This window comes from Sciurus carolinensis, chromosome 4 (assembly GCF_902686445.1).
Source record: "Sciurus carolinensis chromosome 4, mSciCar1.2, whole genome shotgun sequence".
NCBI lineage: Eukaryota > Metazoa > Chordata > Mammalia > Rodentia > Sciuridae > Sciurus > Sciurus carolinensis.
Genome location: NC_062216.1, coordinates 85,548,434 through 85,572,279, shown reverse-complemented (window position 1 = coordinate 85,572,279; position 23,846 = coordinate 85,548,434). Strand labels below are relative to the sequence as shown.

Sequence of the window (23,846 nt, the reverse complement as noted above, 5' to 3'; positions counted from 1 at the left end):
CATTCCATTCCTGTAGTCTGTTGGAGTCTTAATTGTGATTTAGTTTATCAGTTGACCCAAATGCACACCTAATCTTAGGTTGTAGAATTAAAGTTTTAGAGTGTATCTCTGAAATTTAGTATTACATGCAAATTTGACATAAAAACCGGTCGAGACAAGAAGGAAGGTTGGCAATTGACCTATCAGGGTTTATTATTACAATCCAAATCATATGTTGAAAGTGTCTCATTCATGTCTATATAAATACACTATAGAACTTTTTTATCGTGAGTGTCCTACATTAATTTCTAGATTAGTAGTTTTATCATTGCTTAAGCTCTACCCATTCTTGCTTCTGTACCTTTTGCCTGTATTTTTCCCACTCAGTCTTAGTCTCTCTTTCTCCCTTGATGCTTTAATGTTGATTTAGAGATCAGGATCAAAAACTATTTTCTTATAAGAGGTAAGACGTCTTCTCTAATTAACCTATCCCCTGCTAGAAGTCTTAGGTTTTTTTTTTTCCAACCCAAGGGACATGTGTGATTTTCAAGGGAAAAGGAAGTACTCCTTCCCTTTATATAGTCTTAATATCTGATATAATGTTTTGATGATATTCTCATTTATAGTGAATGCAACAATAAATTAACACAGTTCATACAGGGAGGAGCTTGTGATAATTAAACACTTAAGGGGGAGGGCCCTGTGAACAAACTTATTTGTTAAGATTCTATCATTTTGTTGTCAAAATTAAATTCTTTTATAAACTTTTGACCAATCTTTTCCTGAGATTATTAATCTGCAAAAATGCAGAGAGTATTTTATAGATTTCCATCAGAGATGAGAAATTAAGTTGGTGGTTTAAAAATGTATATATCCTTGGAAATTTCAGAATATTTATATGAAAACCAGATAGTAATAATTAAGGATAAATGAACTCACTTGGTATGAGATATAGAGGATAGTTAATAACTTGATCTGTGTTACTTTTGTGTCAGGTCTCCTTTACGTCGTGCAGTAGATGTAATCTTGTATAAAGTTATTAAAATACCAAGATCATTGTCATTAGTATATGCAGATGGCTGTTGCCCTGAGGATACGCAGAGTTTTAGGCTCTATCTCTGCCTTTAGGTGACTTGAACCTACTTAGAGAGATACACACCCACAATTTTAGAGCACTATAGTCATTTGTCAAAAGGTACTTATTAAGCATCTTCAATTGATACGTGTGAAGCTTAAAGGTGAGGTTGAAGAGCTTTAAGACCTATTGTTCTAAAAGCAGCATAAATGTATAGAATAACAACAATAGTATTTGGAAAAAATGGCTATAGAAGTAACATGGAAAAGCATTTGAGATCGGTAGAGTTATGTGGGTAGATCAGATGAGAGTTTTGCGGAGTTTTGATCTGATATGATAATAGCTTAGAGGATTGTGGCATACAGATACAGGGAAGTGGGAAGACTAAAAAAATAAATTCAAAAGAAATAAACAAAGACAACTTCATTATGGTTGGGAATGGGAGAAATAAGAGGTGCCAAGAAGAACTTTAAATTTTCTTCCTTGTGTAGCAGAAAGACTGTACAGAACCTTTCAGGATGTCTCAGCTGTGAGCTCAAGCTACATCAGAGGCACCTTAGAGACTTACAAAAGCAGATGACAAGGAAGATATTTGCCTAGGATCTTAGAGAAAAGATTTAGGATAGAGATAAAATTTTGTGAGTCAATCTTCTGCTTCTGAAAAGAGGCAGTAGGCATATTTCTCCTTGTTCCTCCCACTGACTACACTAAAAATCCCTGGAAATTATATATAAAACAAGCATAAAATGACTCTGAAAGGCATAGAGAAGAAGACACACTACCGGAGCCATCAGGACCTGAGAAACACCATGGTGGTGAGTTCCTTGAGTTTTCCTTTGCCTTAAATATCCCAGTCAAGGGGCTAAAGAGGCCTGCATTCAGTACATGCAGAAACAACAATGGGTGCAGAAAAAAAATTGTCCAAGGGAAACCTGCTTTCTCCAGTCAAAGTACCGAAAAGGAAGCTTAAGACAGAAAAGGTTGGGTGAAAATCATTACTCCAGTCAAACACTGCAGAAGAGAGTGTGACCTCAACTCCACTCACCCTGCAGCGAGGGGCAAGGTGGGGAGCCTAGACTTCCACTCTGACTAGGCTAGAAAGAGGCACCTCAGTCACCCACCAGGTTGTTGTCAGAATCATCCAAGTAAGGGACTGGGTTTTGGTGGAGGAGAGACACACAGGTCAGTGGAACAGAATGAATAACATAGAAACAGACCTGCACAAATATGCCAAACTGATTTTTAACAAAGTTTCCAAAAGCAATTTGATGGAGAAAGAATAGCTGTTTGAACAGATTATACTGAAATATTTGGATACCCACAGGCAAAAATAGAAACATTGATCTAAACCTCAAACATAAAACAAAAACTAGCTAAAAATAGTTTCCAGGTAAATGTAAAACACAATACTATAAAACTTCTATGAAAAAACACAAGGGGAATCCTTTGGGATCTAAGACTAGGCAAATAATTTAATTAAAAACTTTTGCTCTGTGAAAAACAATGTTAAGTGACTCAGAGATGGGGTTTAAAAACTGGGCAGCAAAGTACTAGTATATGGAATATACTTTTAACTTCTCAAAATTTAATGGTAAAAATGAAACAAAAGAATTAGAAAATGGGCAAAAGACCTGAGGGATATTTTATGGAAGAGGATATGCAGGTGGTTAATATGTACAATGAAAAGATGTTGAACATCAAAAGCTATTAGGGAAATTCAGATTAAACCTACAATTATTTAAAACTACACATCTATCAGAAGGGTTAAAACTTAAAAAAAAGTCAATATCAAATGCTGGTAAGGATGTGGAGAATCTGCCGCTTGTACTTTGCTGGTGAAAATTTGAAATTTGTATAGCCATTCTGGAAAACCACTTGGCAGCAAAGCAATATGTAACTACTAACAATGATACTTTTGAGCATGTATCTCAGAGAAATGAAAAGTTTTGTTCATAAAATACATACGTGAATTGTTCATAGCAGTTTTATTCATAATAATCAAAAACCTAGAATAACCCAGATGTTCTTCAGCAGATGAATGTTTAAACAGACTGTGGAAGATAATTTGTCAGCAAAGGGACATAGCTTTGAAAACACAACAGTTTGGATTAATCTATAAACAGTGCTGCATGAAAAAGATAATCTACAAATATTAAATTTCTATATGGTTCTATTTATGTGACATTCTTGAAATGACAAAACTATAGAAATGGAAAGTAGTTTGGTGTTTGCCTGGGGATGAGGGTGGAGGGGCAGGGTGTATGAAAGAATGAGGTGAGGGATCCTGCGGGGACAAAACTGCTCTGTAACTTGACTGTAACAGCATCAGTAACCTGACCTGTTATGAGATGTTATCACTGGGGGAAAATGATCAAGGGTACATGGGATTGGTTTGTATTGTTTCTTACAACTACCTGTGAGTCTATAATGATCTCAAAAGATAAGATTAAAATTTTTTGGAGTTATCTGGATATAGACCTGAATTAAAGCCTTGGATATAAATGATACTAGTTTCCAGAAACCATGAAGTGACAAGAGAAGAGGGCTCAGAGGAGTCCTAGGGAATCAAATGTTTCCCGACTTTGAAGAATGAAATTATCCTGAATTGGATCTGAAAAGATGAGACCATCTAACAGGTGAGGAAGCATTGCAGAGGTCAAGTGAGGGGACATTCTGGGGAAGGGGTCAACACTGTTAGAACTTGCCGGTAAGTCAGGTGAAATGAGTGAGGAATATTGCTAGATTTTGCAGTATGGAGGTCACTGCAGATCTTAACAAGTTATGAAGAATAAATCCATATTCAAGTAGTTCTGGATTGAATGGGAGGTAAGGAAATGAAGGTCAAGTTTATGGACAGGGTTTTCAGGAAGTGTGTGAAGTTGAGCAGAACAGCATGAAGCCTGGGGATTTGGAGACAAGATTATTTAAACTTTGAGGAGACAAGTTTATCTTAAAAGATTATTTGAGAGGGAGAGGATAATATGTAAGGAAAGAAATGAATTATTGATAGTACAATGTTGTCCCAAAGTAGGGCAGAAAATGGCTCCAAAGCATCTGTTGGCTTTAGAAAGAAAAGAAAAATCTAGTTTTATATTATAAGAGAAAGTCAGAAGTTTGGGTGCAAATGTAAGTCTGTGAGTTTTACATTAGGTAGAAGAGCAGACTTTGTTCTGATGATTTTATTTTCTCAACAAAGTAGGAGGTACGATTATCTCTTTAGAGAACTGGTTGTGAGGGATCTGACATTTACCTTGAAAAGATAAGGTACAAATTATTGTGGAGAGTGGAAAGGTGGCCACAGAACTGCAGAGTCATTGCAGGGCCAGGAGGATGACCCATTTGAAAATGGTGAAGACTTGTTGGCTCTGCACTTTGACACTGGATACTGCTGTGTAGCAGAGCAAGCTGGTGGTCCCCTATGGTACATGCTTCTTTTCTGTCTCCACATTGACGTTCAGAAGATTCTCCACCATAGGCTGTCTGTTCTGCTTTCCCTACTAATTTAGGTTCAGCCTCGTAAAGTCCTGTTCATGTTATGCTTGCCCTTGAAATCTTCCCACTGTTGCTAGCTCTCACAATGGAAATGGTCTTACTGTAAAATACATTATTGAGCGATCGGACAAGCCATGCTAATTGCAATGAATGCACTCTGAAATAGCCAAGGTGCTTATATCTTCACAATGAAAGCCTTTCATTTACTGAATTGTTCCTTAAACAAATATGCACATACTCAGAAAATAATGTTCTATTTTTAAGTATTGCACACATAAACTATTTAAGGGTAACAACAGGAGCAACCTCCTCAAATGTGAATTATGCAGTCTAGATAATACCACTGGGCTTGGTCCCAGTAGTGCAGGGTGGTCTTAGACTACACTAAGCTTAATAGAAAAGACTTGGGTGTGCTCTGAAATTATAGTCACATATCATAGATATTTAACTGACATTGTTGTTTAAAAACATTCTTAAGACAGTGCACAATTCTGTCTGCCTTTTCACTCAAAGACAAAATGCATGTGGATGAGAGTTACCTTGTACCTTCACACTTAGTCTCGGTTTTTGCAAGCCTTTTGCAGTGCAAACATCTTGCAAGACATTTGGTTGTAGGTTTTAAAGATATGAATTTAATATACATCAGGGCCATAATTGTGAGATAGCTATATCATTTGGTACTAACTAAAGAAGCAGCCATCTGTGCCAGTGCTGGAGAGAACAGGCTATACCAGGATTATGGAGAAATGACAGTATCATGCAAATTTCCATGGTTCTACCACCTATGACTTATGATCGTGGAAAAGTTGACAACAACTAAAACTTCTTTCTGCCTTCAATTGTAAAATAGAGAAAATAACAGAACCTACCTTGAAGAGCTTCTGTTTTAATAAAGTTATTTCTATATGATGATTTAAAAGATTTTATTGACTATTTTCATGAGATTCTGATCCCCATTCTTGATGCAATACCACACTAAAGAGCTTGCTTTGTGCCAGGACAGGAATGAGCTACATCAGAGCCACGGCAATTCGGGAGGAGCCATCTGCTTCAAAGCTGGTGATGGAGGTAGAGGATATGGAGAAGGGAAAGGAAAGAGAATTCTAGCAAGAATTTATGATAGTAGAACTTTCTGTTGGACTCTGTGAACACAAATATTTCTTCCTTTTCTTTCTTCCTTTTATGTTTTAAACTGATAAAATCAGTTTAAAAAAAAAGAAAGATGTGCATGCATGAATGATGTATTTGTACCCTGAACTAAAATGTGAAACTCAGGAAAGAGGCACATTTTGTTATTATTATTAAAATTATTTGTAATAATTCATGAATTTCAAATGTTTTTGTCACCAGGAAATACCATAGCAACATCAAAATATATTGTTTCAAAGATTTCTAAAAGTTGTGGACTTGCATAATAACCAGTAGTGATATTAACATAGAAATAAATGACTAGAGTGCATTGGGGGATGTTTAAGCTTACACTTTTCTTGATATCACACACGACCTACATTTTAGAGAGCACATTTTGCTGCCCAACAGAAAGAACACAAGTCTCTGATCTAATATCCATGAGTTAATTGAGAAGGCAAACTTGGAATCTCCACTGGATAGGATAGAACCGTGTATAATTAGGCATTGCAGGAAACCTCACATGTACAATATAATGAGAACATAAGGATGCATGTTACTATTACAGAAAGAACATTTAACTTCCTGTGAGATCTCCAAGCTCTCAGCAATTATTAACCAAGGGGAATCTCGCCGACAATTTTTTAAATGTGAAAGATACCCCCACCTCCTCCAATCTGGCAACTTTTGTAAATTCATTGTGTGTCCTAAGTTAGACTTCTGGAAGTCCTTGATCTTAACTGCTTAATAACTTCTGATACTGACTCAAATATATCATTGCTCTTATTTGAAAAGGATAGTTTAGCTACCTCTTCAAGATTATCAATCATACTTCTCTCAGTCTAATACACTGGATCTGAATTGACAGTGGATCAGAATTTCACCAAGGCAGGAAGAGACTGCTTATCCTTTACGTTGCCATGCATGTTTCCCTTGAGCTTGATTGAGGGGCAAGTGTGCAGCCACACTTTGCATGGAATTGAGGTTACATGCTTGGATAGGAGGTAAAGTTTATCACTGCTATAATACTTGGGTGAAGAGCATATTCGTGGTATCATAAGTAGGAGTATGATCTGAAGTCAGGTGGGAGGCGAAAACCAAGAATAGCAACATTACCTCTGAAAACATTTAAATCACCCATAAAAGTTACAAGATGCATGATCAAAATTTATGTATCAGGCTTGAAGTGGACATACTGTTTCTTAACTAAGTTTAACACCATGAGTAGTTTCCCCAGCAATAGAAGCAGGGCACTGTTTCTTTAGTTGGGTGCCAGATGAAGTTCTTGTACTAGACTCACATTTAGGAAACATTTGTAGTGTTTCTTTGAAGACTAAATTTAGAGTCAGGGCTCCAAAATGCTTATATTGGGCATATGGTGTCTTAAACCAACTGCGTAGCACACCATCTGACCCTAACTTTGTTCTCTCTGGGGTGGAGGCTAACTGAGCACAGGAAGACAGAATCCTTATACTGTTTAAATTGTTCTCTCTCTTCTTCCTTCTCTTTTCCTTTTATACTCTTTCCAACGCTTCTTCGCATTTTCCACCTGAAAACCTATAAATTCTCTTCTTGAAGAAAATTAATGTTTCTTAATAGAGACATTATTTAAACTTACCATTGGGGAGGTAGATACAAGGGAGCTATTCAAAGGAAACCAAGTCATGAAACAGTGGAATGATAAAGTAAAAGAAGTAGAGGAGGAAATGATGGTGAGAAAGTGGGAATGACAAACAGACTTGTCCCTGGAGAGTGCTCTATTCAAATGTTGTATGGAGCTTTCCAGGGACTGGCTTTGTGACACACTGTAGGAACTCTGAGCCTCATTTTAGACTTCCAAATATAGAATGACCTTTAGGTAATAAAGTTCCATGGTGAATTTCCAGTTACAGTCACAGAATATGGCAGGTTCTGAATAATTTTTTCTTCAGAAAAACTACTTTCTGAGGGCAAGGGAAGTAAATTCGATGACATTTTTGGAGTGATCCTTCAATCAACCAAAATTGAAGCTCTGCTCTATGCTAGATGCTTAGGATACAAAGATATCTTTAAAGGCATTCACAGGTGGTGAGACATTGCAAAGTATACTTTCCTTCTAGAAGATTCACAGATGCTAAGGTCTGCTTTGAGTGAAAAGAACCACAGTGATTTTTATGAGTAACAGATCAATGAGACCCATCTAATTTCATCTAAGAAATCAAAGAATGTAGGGGATTATTAATTTCTATTTAGCATTTGACTCACAATGAATAATGAGCTGAACCAGAATGATTAGAGTACAATAAGATTAATCTTTTCTTATGTTAAGAAAGTTTATTTTTTTAAAAAAAGATGGTTTTAAATGGAACAGATTAAAAATTTAAGTATTATAATACCCAAATTCAAAATTAAACTTAAAAAATTACATCATGGTAATTAGTGAAAATCATGTCAAAATTACTGTAGATATAGCGAACTTCTGTGGATAGTATCCAGAGGAAAGACAGATTAATTATATTAGATGATTGGTGATCCACTGGGATAAAAATTGAAAAAGCTTTAACCATGTTGTAATAAGACTGACATAGAACATATTGATCATCTTGTGTAAATATTTTAGTAGGAAAAGAATAGACGTTAAATTTTATTTTGTTGAATTCTGGAATGAGTTTTCATCTATGTTAAGTGGATTTATGTTCTGTGATGTGGTGTAAACTTTTAATAACTGGTCTACTTTTTTTTCTTAGAAAAAAAGGCTCTTATTTGTGACTATTAGTTAAAATATAAATTTCAATGTACAGATTTTAAAAACCACCCAAATAAGATATCATTTTAAACAAAAGAAGCTATCACCCAGAGATGTGACCTTATTTATTGTCACTTCATTAGAACACTTACAGTTGATGACAACAAATATTTATAAAGCCCTCACTCAGTGTCATGCACTCTTCAAAGCACATTACACAGATCAGTTCACTTAATTTTCAAACAAAAGTCTGTTTTATAGATGAGAAAACTAAGATTTTCTAAGTCAAGGTCATATGATGACCCTCTGGTAACATCGGATTCCAAAAAAAACATAGTCTGGTTCCAAAGTGACTGTCCTTAACCAGTACTCATACTATCCCTAAAATTATTTAGAAAGAAAGTTACAAGAAAGACTTAATGTAAGGTTAGCATTTCCAATGTGAAAGTTCATATAGACTGGAAAGATAGTCTAAAAAATAAGAGTTTGAAACAATGAATGAGAAATGCAATAAATGTCACTAATAACTGATTTTTCTTAATATCTCCTGTTCTGTAAGAGAAAGTCACCATCAAGTAATTATTGAGTTAAGATATAGTTTATTGCTATAATATCTTTTATGCAATAAAAATTACTATGTAGAAATTATTGTTACCAGAAAACTGAGTGAAAATTGTGAATGCACAATTTGTTAACTACTCTAATTTGTATCTTTGTGAGAGAAAATAAAGAAATAAAGAAAATGATTACACAATACTTCAAAAGAGAGCCAACTGGCATCAGGAGACTGGAGAAATTCCTTATTTCCACTGTAGGGATTAGCCAAATTTTATCCAGAGTCGTTAAGTAATGCTGGGGCTGAACTGTCCTTTGATTTAATCTGCTGGTGTAAATCCTCTTTAATCTCACAATTAAAGCTTAAGAAGGGATTGTTTGTTTATGCACAGGATGTGAAATCCTTCACATTCATAAGTGAGATGTGTTTTTTCTCTCTCATAGAAGTCAGAAAGTTTACAACAACCTCAGAGTTGGTATAAGCATGGAGACAGGATTTCTAGGTTTCTGGAGAACTCGACTGAAAGGAGAAGTTCTATACGATCTTCTCTCTTTCTGGAACACTCTACTCACGGATCTCTACCAGATGACCGCTCATTACACAGCTCTCATCTTCTCTGAGAGGCCTCTTTAAAATAGTATCCCTGCCTTAGTTATTTTCTACACCATTTCTTTTTAGTTTGCTAATGGAACTTCTCAGTTCCTTATATTATTTCTTCACTTATTTATTTGTTTAGTTGTCTGTCAGGCTTACTATAAGGAAGTCAGGGTTTGCATCTGCTAACTCAAGCTGGAATGGGATTAGTATCCCATGGGAGAAGGCTGTTAGTCCACTGACAATTTTTTTTTTTAACTTTTTAAAATTAGTGCATTTATAGATATACTTAATTTATGATATATTCATAAATGCTTATAACATAGTTTGCTCCATTTCAATCCCCAGTACTTCCTCTTTCTGAGTCTTCCTTTCTCTCTCTAGTCTACTTCTACTCTATTGGTCTTCCTTCTATTTATTTTCAATTGTTATATTACAGTTACATATAAAATTGGAATGCATTGTGATATATTCATACAGGCACATAGCATAATTCCCTAGTTCTTCCCCTTTGTCTCCCCTCCTCCCTTTATCCCCCGCTTCTAGTTGAACGCTCTCTTTCAGTTCTTGTGAGATGTCCTTTTTTTTTTTTTTAAAATTCCTTTTATCTTTCTAGCTTCCACAAATGAGAGAAAACATTCAACCCTTGAGACTCTGAGTCTGGCTTATTTCACTTAGCATATTTTATTCAGTTCCACTAACAATTTGCAGAAACCTAATTTGTTTCATTAACAATCTATTACAAAAATCTGCTCCTCAGTCTTCTTGGATACATAGTCACATTTACATTGCCTTGGGAGATATGAGAGAAGGGAAGCAAGTCATCTTCAGGGTTTTTATGCCATTATGTGTTATATAGTATTTAGGACATTGCTTAATTACTGTAATAAACATTTGTGCACTGACCTTTTTATCCCTCCAAATGTTTGTGCATGACCTAAAAATTTTCCAAAGTCAATATGAAACATGTGGCCTGACTTTATCAGCATGATATTATCATTGTGACGGTCACAAACTCCCAGGATGAACGTTACCACACACCAGCCAGCGCAAGAATAGAAAAAGTTCCTCAAGGCCTAATGAATTGAGAAACAATAACAAAAAGGTTATAATAGAAAAAACGAGAAAATGCATTAGTTTCAGAGGTAATGGTAAAAAACAAAAGAGAAAAGCAAAATTACTAAGAATAATTTTTTTTATCTTTGTAGAGAGAGGGGCATGGATAAGTGGCTCATTCTTGATATGGCAAAGAAGAACATGAAGCAATCTTCTCTTTAGCCTTCTTTTTCATGGAAATTGGAAAAAAGTATCTCATTCACATGGAGTTAATTTTCTTAGCTTAGTGGAGAGTATTCCTGGTTTTTTTTTTTAATACCTGAAATATACAACATTGAATGATTTTTTTTTTCAAAGTAAAAGAAGAAAAACCAACATGGTCCAATATTGTCTCTTTGCAGAGGCAACATTTAAAATATTTAAAATGACATTTTAAAATATTTGAATTTTGGGAATACAGAAAACCTATAGAGAGATATTAGTAACATTTTATGTTTACCCTTACAAATAGGTTTTCCAGTTGATGTCTGAAAGTATTTCATTACAATATACATTAGTGAATGTCTATGTGGATAGAAGCAGATTACCACTAAATTAACTGTGGTTTATGTTCTTTAATAATCAGAGCTTCTTTGCAGAAATATTTTTCCCCCCCAAAATGGTCTTAGGGGCATACATCACTGTCATCCACTTTGTGTAACCATGAGGGGTCGGTTGTGTCAAGGTTACGAGTTTTCCAGAATGACATAGACAACTTGTTGGAGAGAAACCTGTGTCACTGAAATACACACCAGACACTTGAATAGCTTAGTTCCAGGTCTCTCAAGTGCCTGAGCAAGTCACTTATTTGTCTGTCTAGAATTTCTTCACTTATAAAATGAAGGTAGTAAAATGTGTCCTATACATGGTAGTTGTGAAAAGCAAATGTATATGGATTCACTTCAAAGAATTGATGAGAACTGTCTGTGTAAAACTCAAGTTAAAATTTTAGGAATAGTTAAAAAGCAGATTTCAAGATAATCTCATCTAATTTTTTGTTATTTGGCCTCTAAAACCCTGCTTTTTGCTCCCCTTCAAGTTCATCGTGGTATGGAATAGAGGAATTCCTCAGTTTCCTTACCATGGTCCATGCTAGGGTGAGCTATCAACCCTGTTTGCCCAGAATTGAAAAGTCTTCCAGAATTAGAGGATGCTAGTGCCCAGTTTTGACCAAATCTCATATTGACCAGCATTTGGTGAATTAGTGCTCTGGGTGACCAAATTGTACAAGTTCATGACTTGAAAAGTAGAACAAGGCCTGACCCTAGCCACTCTCAACCTTTGTTCAGGAGCCCTAGTATATGGGAGAAACTGCACAACTGTACATTATAGACCAGGTGTCAAAGTGATATAATCTGGGAGCGCAGCGTTTACAGTAAAGTTAACACACACACACACACACACACACACACACACAATTATGCATTTTGCAAACCATTGCAAGAACAGTAGACAGAAAAGTAGAGCATGCTTATCAAAGGTGGGGTGGTTATTTATAGAAATTGGAGATTGTGTACAAACAGGTGGAAATTACTTGAAGGAGGTAGTTTGAAGGGGCCAGCATCTCAGGGGAACTTGCTGTAAGAGAGGCAGCTGAGCAAAGAGATGTTTTATTAATGGCTAGGAATTTCACTGAGAATGAAAACCAAACACAGAAATGTTTTATCTAGTTAATATGCCATTTAAACTGTATCATTATTACTAGACTGATGATGAGGGAATTAGAACTCAAGGTGTACTTAATTTACTTTCCCATGAATCAGAATATCTAATGAACCAGAGCATATTCTTATTTAAGCACATTACTTAAAATTAGTTGCAGCATGACAGACCTTGTCATAATCTGCCTTTAAGTGGTTGTGCTGGCTGAACCACTTTTTGATGGTGTTTTCTTTCAGGGGTCCTATCAGCCCAGAATGGCGATGGATCTTTGCAAGGGTTACGGCATCAGGCACCATCTGCACCAGTCCTGGTGGGTTAAAAAAAAAGACATTAAGGAAATAGTTCTGTCTTCCCAGGATGAGGGAGATTTAGAAAATATATCTTGATCTATGTAACAGCAACAATAGTTGTCAGGACTATTTGGATTACCCTTTTCCTTTCCAAACCTTCTTTTGTGCAGAAGCATATCTGGATGGACTTCTTGTAATTCTTCCTAAATCCCAGGGATCAGTGCAGCTACTTGTTGAGTTTGGATCAGTTCTATCATAACAGTTTCAATATTTTTTTCTAGAATTATTGTAGAGAGCAAATCTAGGTGACCTCTCAGAGTCCCCACTGAGTCAACAGAAGGGTGGGTTAGGTGTCATATGACTGGGACTCTCATTGCCCTTTAAGAGAGGACATTTGAGTTTACACGACAAACTTATTTCTGCCTTAAGTGAACCAAATGCAATCTCCATAAAAAACATTTAAAATTTATTTTATTTATTTAGTTTTATTTAGTTTTTACTTTTTAACAGATTGCATTTTGATTCACTGTACACAAATGGGGTACATAATTTCGTTTCTATGGTTGTACACAATGTAGATTCATACCATTTGTATAATCATACATGTACATAGGGTATTGATGTCTGTCTCATTCCACCATTTTTCATACCCCCCGCCCTCTCATTTCCTTCTACATATTCTAAAGTTCCTCATTATTCTCTCATTCCCCAGCCCCCACCCCCATTACATATCATTCTCCACTTACCAGGGAATACATTCGGCCTTTGGTTTTTTGGGTTTGACTTATTTCACTTAGCATGATATTCTCCAATTCCATCCATTTATTTGCAAATGCCATAATATTATTCTTTATGTCTGAATAATATTCCATTGTGTATATATGCCACAGTTTCTTTATCCATTCATCTGATGAAGGGCCATCTAGTTTGGTTCCACAATCTAGCTATTGTGAACTGAGCTGCTATAAACATTGATGTGGCTGTGTTACTGTAGTTTGCTGATTTTAGGTCCTTTGGGTATAAATCAAGGAGTGAGATAACTGGGTCAAAAGGTGGGTCCATTCCAAGTTTTCTTAGGATTCTCCATAATTGCTTTCCAGAATGGTTGCACCAATTTGCAACTCCACCAGCAATGTAAAAGTGTGCCTTTTTCCCCACATCCTTGCCAACATCTATTATTGTTTGTGTTCTTGATAAAAGCCATGCTAATTGGAGTAAGATGAATTCTCAGAGTTGTTTAATTTGCATTTCTCTAATTACTAGAGATATTGAACATTTTTTCATATATTTATTAATTGCCTGTGTGTCTTCTTCTGTAAAGTGTCTGTCCAGTTCCTTGGCCCATTTATTGATTGGGTTATTTGTATTTTTGTTGTAAAGTTTTGTAAGTTCTTTATAAATTTTGGAGATAAGTGCTCTATCTGAAGTGCATGTGGAAAAGATTTTCTCCCACACTCTAGGCCCTCTCTTCACATTCTTGATTGTATCCTTTGCTGAGAAAAAGCTTTTTAGTTTGAGTCCATCCCATTTATTGATTCTTGCTTTGATTTCTTGTACTTTGAAAGCCAATGTTCACCTTAATAACAGCTAAATGCTACATTTCTGGGAGTGAAGAGAATATCTGAAGCAAACACATGGAAGCCACCTGCTCCTTCCTTTCCAGTTTACATTAGAGAGAAACTATAAGAAGGAATTTTTTAAAGGAAGCGTGTATTGATTGAACTTTTAAGTAGGACCTTTGCCCTAGTGGCCAAGGTTTTTGCATTGTGTGCCAGAGGTTATTAGCATGTAAATATTTTCAAGCCTTCTAATTTTCAGTGTACACAAAATAGCAATTAAAATTCAGTGCTTAAAACTCTCCCAAGACAAATGTCCCCAAACACTCCTCAGTGCACAGTTTTATAAGTAAAATCATTGAAAGAAATTAAATACATAGTTCTCATTTCCATAATCTGCACAAGTGAAAGAGCTGCAAACTCAAATGCCCAGAGGGACCAAGGACACAAATATAACTGGACAAATAGAGAGATGGTTGAGTTTTTAAAATTAAATATTTTTTGAACAGTAGATAATATCAGTCTTGGAACTTGATGAAGAATGTAGATGAAGATTTTAGAATCTTCTAAAAATGACATTTGTTTTAATCTCTATTTTTCTTGAAGAAGTGTTTTGTTGGTGTAATGTCCTATAGAATCTGATAGTCACTGAAGCTTGTTGGTAGATGGTGTGGGTGGGAGGCTTGTTTGTCCTATGGCATCTCCAACTTTGGACAAGTGTATAGTAATTTTTTGCTGAATCCTTTTATTAACTTCAAGAGGTTTTTGCTTCAATTACTTTCTGTGATTATAAACAGATTTGAGTGGATGGAAATGAAGAATTCCATTGGGATCCATGATTTATTCAATTTATGAAGGAAAGGTGATCTGTGTTACATTAAGTAGCTCAGCCTGGCTCATTCAGTTTTATTTTTACTTCTTCAGTTTATTTCTCATGATAACAATAATAACTTTTTTGGAACTAAAGCTTTAGAAAGTGTTCAGAGATGGGACATTTGGCATGGAAAGCAAGAGTTATATTATCAGAATCAAAATAATTTGGTGATATGATTTATTATCAAGCCATTCTGAGGTATTGGGTTGCAAGTAAAGGTAGCTTGGAGGCCCTTCCATCCTTAGCATTAAAGTCTCAAATCACAATTGGCTGAACTCTGAGTCTGCTGGTGGGACCTCAGGAACTGAGGAACAAGGCAGTGACAGCTCTTTGGGGTTGACAGATTTAAACTGTTGCTCTATTTGAACTAAAAAAAAAAATTAACTACACAGACTAGGTCCCTTTTGCAGGGTTAGGGTTTCAGCACTTTGTATCTGTTATAATTCATACAGACTGTAAGGAATTCTAAGAGGCTGTGATCTTATGTAAAAGAGATTATGATGTATTAGGAACTGTTTCTTCACCTTAGCATGATTGTAATTACAACTTTCATCTGATGCTTGGATCATAATTTGGGTGTGCCACTGACATTATTTCATTGAAAACGAAACTATATTTCCATATTTGCTTCTTGGTTTTTATAAAGGAAAAGCAAAAATTGTGTTCAGTTTGCATGTGTGACCATTTTTGAGTTGAAATTATATCATCTCAGAAGTCTTTTAGAAATTATGTGCAGGTCTATAATGTGTTTAGAATTTTCAGAACTCTTCTAAATATTTGAAAAATATATGAAATTTATGTACTACTAAGGTAATAACTGTATTTGTTTAGAATGAGTAGGCTTTTCCATTACAGATGACCCCTGACTTGTGATGGTTTTTCTTAGATTTTCCTACTTCACAGTGGTGCAAATGTGATACACATTCAGTAGAAAACTGTACTTCCAATTTTGAATTTTGATCTTTTCCTGGGCTAGCCATTTGCAGTGCAGTACTCTCTTGTGATGCTGGGCAGAGGCAGTGAGCCATAACTCCCAGTCAGCCTCAAAATCACAAGGATATACAACAGATACTCTATGGTGCACTGTGATAATAAACTATGTTTGGTAGGTTAGGTGTGTTAAATGCATTTTTGACACACTACATTTTCACCTTATGATGACTTTATCAGGACAGAACCTGATTGTAAGTTAGGAAGCATCTAAATTACCTTAGGAAATGAGAAAAAAAAAATGTTATTAGTGTTTTAATGTCTTAAACACTCAAAAGAACATCACAGTTAACATTTGGATTTGCATAGGTCCTAATTGATATTTAAAAGCATATTATGCTTTATATAAATTATTTTGGCTTATCAGTTTTGAAAACAATTCTTCTTCTTCTTCTTTTTCTTTTTCTTTTTTCTTCTTCTTCTTTTGGTACTGGGGATTTAATCAAAGGTTCTTTACTACTGAGCTACATCCCCAGCCCTTTTTGTGTTTTATTTTGAGACAGAGTCTTGCTAAGTTGCTTAGGGCCTTGCCAACTTGCTGTGGCTGACTTTGAATTTGCAATCTTCCTGCCTCAGCCTCCGGAAAAAAAAAATTCTTCTTTTAAAAAAGAAAGAATTTGTATAGTTCTTTGGATTTTTGAGTTTGTATTCTAAAGTAAAAACTGTAGAAAGTTTTGTGGCATATTATCAGTGAATGTGTGAGATGAATAATGTAAGTTGACTCACTTTTTAAACTACACTGACCTTGGCTTTTTCCTGTGGATAGACATCTATAAATGATCATATGCATATCTAGACCCTCCTGAAGCCAAATGTTGTCCATCACTTGAATAATCTGCAGAACAAGCATATCCTGGCGAAGATCATCTCCAGCCTGTTAGAAACAAAATTATAGACTCTGAGTTTCTCCTTGAATTCCATTAAAAGCATCCAAATATGGTATATGTCATTTATTTTCCTGGATACATTTCCAGCCTGACTTAGATTGGTTTCACGTGTTTTATTAGCACTAAAAGTACCTTATGTTTCTGATAGAAGATCAAAGAAAACAAGAACTTCTCTTAACATGATTGCAGAAGTCATCAAATTAGAAGGGCTTCTTGGAATGTTGTCCCAGATAATAATCTTTCTATTTATTATCTATGTGCAATTTGTCAGATTCAAAGTCTAGTGAAGAAAGACTGAATGAATATTTACCCAAATATCAAACTCTACCAGGAGAGATCTGTTTCTAAGTGAAGATCAGCTGGTGTGTCATAAGCTCATGTGGTGATTTACAGTCGGAATACCAAGACTTCTTGACTTGGAGAATAAATAGTCAGGCATGATTCAGCAGATTGTGTCAGTAATTTCTCTTGTTAGGGCCAGTTAGTTTTCAGAGAGCTACCTTTAATAATAAAAAATGATGAAGGTGTGATTTTTCTCCCAGAGGTGAAGGAAATGCATTATGTCCATAGGGGAAGGATAGTACCATGCTCTTGAACAAATAAGCCGTTTGATTTAAAAAAAATGTTTTCTAAATTATACACAGAAAATCTTGCCAAGATGGGAGTTTGTGGGTTTTTTTCCTTCATGAAAAATATAGCATTGAGACCCAGTAACCCTTGAGGTTACAAAGGTCAAAGTAAAAGTGTGGGCATGCTAATCCTCATCCTTAAAAATAGACAGTCAGAATCCACCAAAGATTCACTCTGAGACCTTGTTGAATAATTGACTAAATTAGCTGAATGATTGGCAGTCTTGTTACCTAACAGCTCTCTCATTAGTCCTTCTTTCCTACCAGTCTATAAACCTGGTACTCTCTTTTATCTTTTTTCCCTATTGCATTCATGGTGAGAACTGAACCTGTACCTACTTACTTTTTATTTACAAAAAATAAAATGATCCAGTTTACTAAAACAAGCAAGTACTTTCAGATAAAAATTGCATGTTAAATTAACTAACATCATTTGTGTTATGGCTAATTGTGATCCTAATTCAGTGTCTCGGCCAAAAGAAAACTCTCCTCTTAAGGGCTTACCATATACTCGACTTTCTGTGCACCTAAAAAGTAATCCACATACTTTCGTTTATTAAAGTATATTCTTCAGTTCTGCACTGAAGGTTCTCTGGCTTTGAGCCAGTAATATTTGATTTATTGCCAATCAAACTTTGGCATGTATTATAATTTAGTAAAAAGGCAGAATCTAAAATAATTGAGAAATCTCTGTGTTGTTGCCAGAGGAAAATAGCTGCAATCATTTCTTTTTGTGAATAATAAATCAATAGTTCTACTTATGGAATCAATTTGATGTTTTAGGAGGGTTACAGTACCTTGAAAATAATGCTGATGTTATTGCCCATTGGATTAGCATTGATGAAAGTAATCTTCAATGGCAAAGCATTAGATGTGAAATATGAACATGCCTATGGGAAGAGAAGAAGAGAAAATGGTGAGTGGAATAAAGCAAACATAATTGTCTTCCTGAAATCATGATTCCCTGTATTATTTGGTATATGAACAAATACAACACATAAATAATTTTTACACTTTGGAACAGAGAAACATATTTATTAAAAACAAGTAGACTTTAGTCTAACAATCAAATTCTTTATAGTGGTCCATTTATCTATAAGGTTTTGCAATCTGCAGTTTCAGTTACCCTTGGTTAACTATGGTCTGAAAATATTAAAAGGATACATTCCAGAAATAAACATTTTTAAGTTTGAGACTGCACACCATTCAGAGTAGTGGGATGAAATATTGCATGATTCCGCTCCATCATGCCGTCTGTGAATTGCCCCTTCATCATTCCTTTTTGCAGTGTATTCACATTGTATAGGCTACCTGCCTGTTAGTAGCCAGTTTGATTTTTAAATTGACTGTTGCAGTATAAGCTGTGCTTGTGTTCAAGTAAACCTCATTTTATTTAACGATTGACCCAATATATAAAAGTAGTGATGCTGGCAATTTTATTATAGTACATAATAGGTACGTATAAGAAAAAGTGTAGTATATACAGGTCTTAGTATTGTCTGTGAGTTCAGGCATTCGCTGGGGATCTTGGAAAATACCCCTGTGGATAGGGGGGAATACTATCTCATACGTTTTGGTTACAGTCATATGAGCTAATAATTATAAAATACCTTACACTGTGCCCGACACTAGTCAACTACTTTGAAATTTTATGCATTTCTGCTTTCTGTTACTTCAATTTGAAACTAAGAAGCCAGCTTTTCAGCAGGTTGCACACCTTCAACTTTAGTTTTTCTTCACTGAGCATCAGTAGTGCTATATTCAAGGTTTAAATAAACTAGGAACTATGTAGATATTGTGTTTATGCTAGTTGGTTAATAGGTAAATGTTAAAATTGGTATTTACATTTTTTTATTTCCTTTCAATTATTTATGTCCTATAGCACACTTTAAGGAAACACAGATACAGAGTTAAGAAAGACCTGAATTCAAATCTGAGCTCTGTAACTCAGTATCTGTGTGACCTCGAGTAAGTTACTAACATATCTGTATCCCACTGGAAAAATGGAGATAAACTTTATCTCCCACATTTTGGTAATACATGAGCTAGTTGATATAAAATATCCTTTACTCTGTTACTAGTCAGATAATTTACAAAATTAATCCATTTGTTTCCCTTTTGTTAATGTATATTTTCTTTAAGAATGACAGCACAACACATATTTACTTTCCTCAGTTCTTTCAGTTACATTTTGAATTTTCATTTTCTGCCTTATGATATTGACTACTTTCCATTCTCCCTATTGCATATTTTCCTTCTATTTTATTACCATTATTTGAGTGTTGAAAGGTTGTTTGTGTTTGAGCTCATAGGAGTTCATGTTGAAAGTGAAGCATTAAATCGACACTAAAGAAAAGAAAGGGATTTGATGCTTTCGGTTTATTGACTTAGTAAAATATGACATCAACACACATTGAAGGATCAGTTCAAATGTCATCTCCAAGATGTCTGACATAGGTATAAACATAGATGAAAGGATCTATTTCTCAACTATGTTCTCAACATAAATCTAACCTAATCCCTGACCAAGTACAACCCTTTGCTTAGTGAATTACTTTGAGTTTTATAGTTCTATAGGTGAGGCTGCTTGTTAAAAATGAATTTCTACTGTATCAATTAATTAGGGACCACATGATCCCATCATGGCATAGAGTTAAGAAATTCTGTATGAGGCAAAGAGTGAGTCCAGATTAGTAATTTTAAAATTCTTCACTCCAATTTCGGGGAATCTCTTTGAGGAATCCTAAGTCCAGTGGGTAGACAAAAGTGCAAGGGAGACTAAGGCAGGGCTTTCTTAGCCCCTCTCCTTAACTAAATCATCTAGAGCTATTCTGTTTTCATTGTTTCATTCTTGGTTTGCACATGCGGTATATTTTTTGAGGGTCATGTCAAATGTATTATATATTTAACAACTAATATGCACAATTACTTATACCCTCCAGAAAGAATCATCATATTCATCCTCAAAAAGCCTACAAAATTGACATAAAAGGATATACATATGCATTAAATGAAAATAATTCACAAGGCAATTTATTACAGTTGAATGAAGAAGTATCTGAAGAAGAAAGTGTTTCCAAGGTGACCTGGATCTTGAAGACTGTGAGGGACATAGCTTAGCAAATAGGCTAAACAAAACAAAACAAAAAAGGAGGTTCTAAGTAGGGAAAGGTAAGCAATGAGAAAATATATTAGAACAGAATTTAAAAATTGGATTGGGATGGCTACAGTCAAGAGATAGGAAAGAGTGAATTACTTTCGCAGGACTACTTTATGTAAATGGTAAAATAGAAAAACTGGAATAGAGAAAGAGAGATTTGACATACATCTTAAAATAATTGAAAAAAAAGAGAAAACTATAACTAGATGAAATTACTAGTACTTGCTTTTCCAATCGTGGTGGAAGATTGTAGTATGTTATCCTCAACTCTCCCACTTGGCCCATCCCTCAGTAACTCAGGGGAGATGGAGAAAGGCCCATTATGATTGGTGGTTCCTGGGAGGGACAAGGTTGAGAATTCTTACAAAGTAGACTTCACTCAAACCTGATCCTTGCCCTCTTCCTTTGAGAGCCATGCTTTAAGGACTGGATTGATCCAGGCTTTCAAGTTGACTGGTAGTGACAAGACCCCTACTGAAAACTGCCATGCTCACTGCACTGGTGGGACTTCTCTCCAGTGTGACCCCTTCATGTGTTGCAAGCTGATGGCTCTAGTGCTCACGTGGTCATTCTGACTTTCCTACTCAGTGCACTCGTTAAGTCTTCTCCCCAGAATGGGTTTTCTGATGTACCCTAACTATACCTGAAGACCTTCCACACTTACGACATTCATAGGGTTTCTCACCACGGTGAATTCTATTCTGTATAATGAAGTACGAGTTTTTTTTTTTTTTTTAATTGTAAACAAATGGGATACATGTTGTTTCTCTGTTTGTACATGGCATAAAGGCATACCATTTGTGTAATCATAAATTTACATAAGGTAATGTTGTTTGATTCATTCTGTTATTTTTTCCCTTCCCCCCACCCCTCCCACCCCTCTTTTCCCTCTATACAGTCCTTCCTTCCTCCATTCTTGCCCCCCTCCCTAAACCTAACTCTAACCCTAACACTAACCCCTCCCACCCCCCCATTATGTGTCATCATCTACTTATTAGCGATATCATTCGTCCTCTGGTTTTTTGAGATTGGCTTATCTCACTTAGCATGATATTCTCCAGTTTCATCCATTTGCCTGCAAATGCCATAATTTTATCATTCTTCATGGTGGAGTAATATTCCATTGTATATATATACCACATTTTCTTTATCCATTCATCAATTGAAGGACATCTAGGTTGGTTCCACAATCTGGCTATTGTGAACTGGGCAGCTATGAACATTGATGTGGCTGTATCTCTGTAATATGTTGATTTTAAGTCCTTTGGGTATAGGCCAAGGAGTGGGATAGCTGGGTCAAATGGTAGTTCCATTCCAAGTTTTCTAAGGAGTCTCCACACTGCTTTCCAGAGTGGCTGCACTAATTTGCAGCCCCACCAGCAATGTATGAGTGTACCTTTCTCCCCACATCCTCGCCAACACCTGTTGTTGCTTGTATTCTTGATAATCGCCATTCTAATTGGGGTGAGATGGAATCTTAGGGTAGTTTTGATTTGCATTTCTCTTATTACTAGAGATGTTGAACATTTTTCCATATGTTCGTTGATTGCTTGTAGATCTTCTTCTGTGAAGTGTCTATTCATTTCCTTAGCCCATTTGTCGATTGGATTATTTGCATTCTTGGTGTAGAGTTTTTTGAGTTCTTTATAGATTCTGGAGATTAGTGCTCTATCTGAAGTATGATTGGCAAAGATTTTCTCCTACTCTGTAGGCTCTTTCTTCGCATTGCTGATAGTTTCCTTTGCTGAGAGAAAGCTTTTGGTGAAAGACCTCTACAATGAGAACTACAGAACACTAAAGAAAGAAATTAAAGAAAACCTTAGAAGATGGAAAGATCTCCCATGTTCTTGGATAGGAAGAATTAATATTGTCAAAATGGCCATACTACCAAAAGTTCTATACAGATTCAATGCAATTCCAATTAAAATCCCAATGATGTACCTTACAGAAATAGAGCAAGAAATTATGAAATTCATCTGGAAGAATAAAAAACCCAGAATAGCTAAAGCAATCCTTGGCAGAAAGAGTGAAGGAGGGGGTATCACAATACCAGATCTTCAACTCTACTACAAAGCAATAGTAACAAAAACGGCATGGTATTGGTACCAAAATAGAAAGGTGGATCAATGGTACAGAATAGAGGACACGGATACAAACCCAAATAAATACAATTTTCTCATACTAGACAAAGGGGCCAAAAATATGCAATGGAGAAAAGATAGCCTCTTCAACAAATGGTGCTGGGAGAATTGGAAATCCATATGCAACAGTATGAAACTAAACCCCTATCTCTCACCATGCACGAAACTAAACTCAAAATGGATTAAGGATCTCGGAATCAGACCAGAGACCTTGCATCTTATAGAAGAAAAAGTAGGTCCAGAGCTTCAACATGTCGGCTTAGGACCAGAATTCCTCAACAGGACTCCCATAGCACAAGAAATAAAAGCAAGAATTAATAACTGGGATAGATTCAAACTAAAAAGCTTTCTCTCAGCAAAGAGTTACGAGTTTTGATTGCAAATTTTCCATGCTTATTGCATTTATACAGTTTTTTGCCTGTTAGAGTCTCTAACGTAGAATAAGTTGTTTACTCACCCAGAATGCTTTAACATGGTGCACTAAAAAGGTTTTTTTCTGGTATGGCATGAATTTCTCAGTGTCACCATGTTCAGAGTTGAATAAGATGTTGAATAAGATGTTAACTCTGACTGAAGACCTTGCTGTGTTCGTTGCACTCATAAAGATTCTTAAGAGTGTGGATTCTCTGATAGTTGATAAATTTTCCATCAGAACTGAGAACTTCCCTACATTCATTTCAACTGTAAATTTTCTCATCTCATTCTTCAGCAGGATTGGAGGACAGATTAAAATGTGTCACAGGATACTATAACCCCCAATGTCTATTAATTTATGTGCCCACAGGTGTACAGTATGTGCTGGCACGATAGATCAGGGCACATGGGCCCAGGAAGTGACTCTGTGTAGGGCAACTTCTGAGCCTCAGGGAAACCCTGCCAGGTGTAGGGCATTGCAGGGAAAGAGTGCAGTCCCAGTCATAGATTGAGGGTGGGTGACTCTCAGGTTAGTGACCCCTGGCCCAACCAGCTCATCTGGAACCCCCAAGAGTCTCCCCATAGTACTAACGCCCTCC

General features: G+C 35.8%; 1 protein-coding gene across 5 annotated transcripts in view; it reads right to left on the bottom strand.

The window, feature by feature from the left end:
* Positions 1-23,846, bottom strand: part of Pik3c2g (phosphatidylinositol-4-phosphate 3-kinase catalytic subunit type 2 gamma) — a 367,859-nt gene that overhangs the window by 101,209 nt on the left and 242,804 nt on the right. For all 5 annotated transcript variants that reach the window (XM_047549321.1, XM_047549319.1, XM_047549322.1 and 2 more), the window contains 4 exons: positions 18,330-18,422; positions 16,761-16,890; positions 12,477-12,613; positions 10,456-10,625 (listed from right to left, as the gene is read on the bottom strand). In XM_047549321.1, the coding sequence (XP_047405277.1) occupies positions 10,456-10,625; positions 12,477-12,613; positions 16,761-16,890; positions 18,330-18,422 (530 nt within the window). The remainder of the gene's footprint in view (positions 1-10,455; positions 10,626-12,476; positions 12,614-16,760; positions 16,891-18,329; positions 18,423-23,846) is intronic.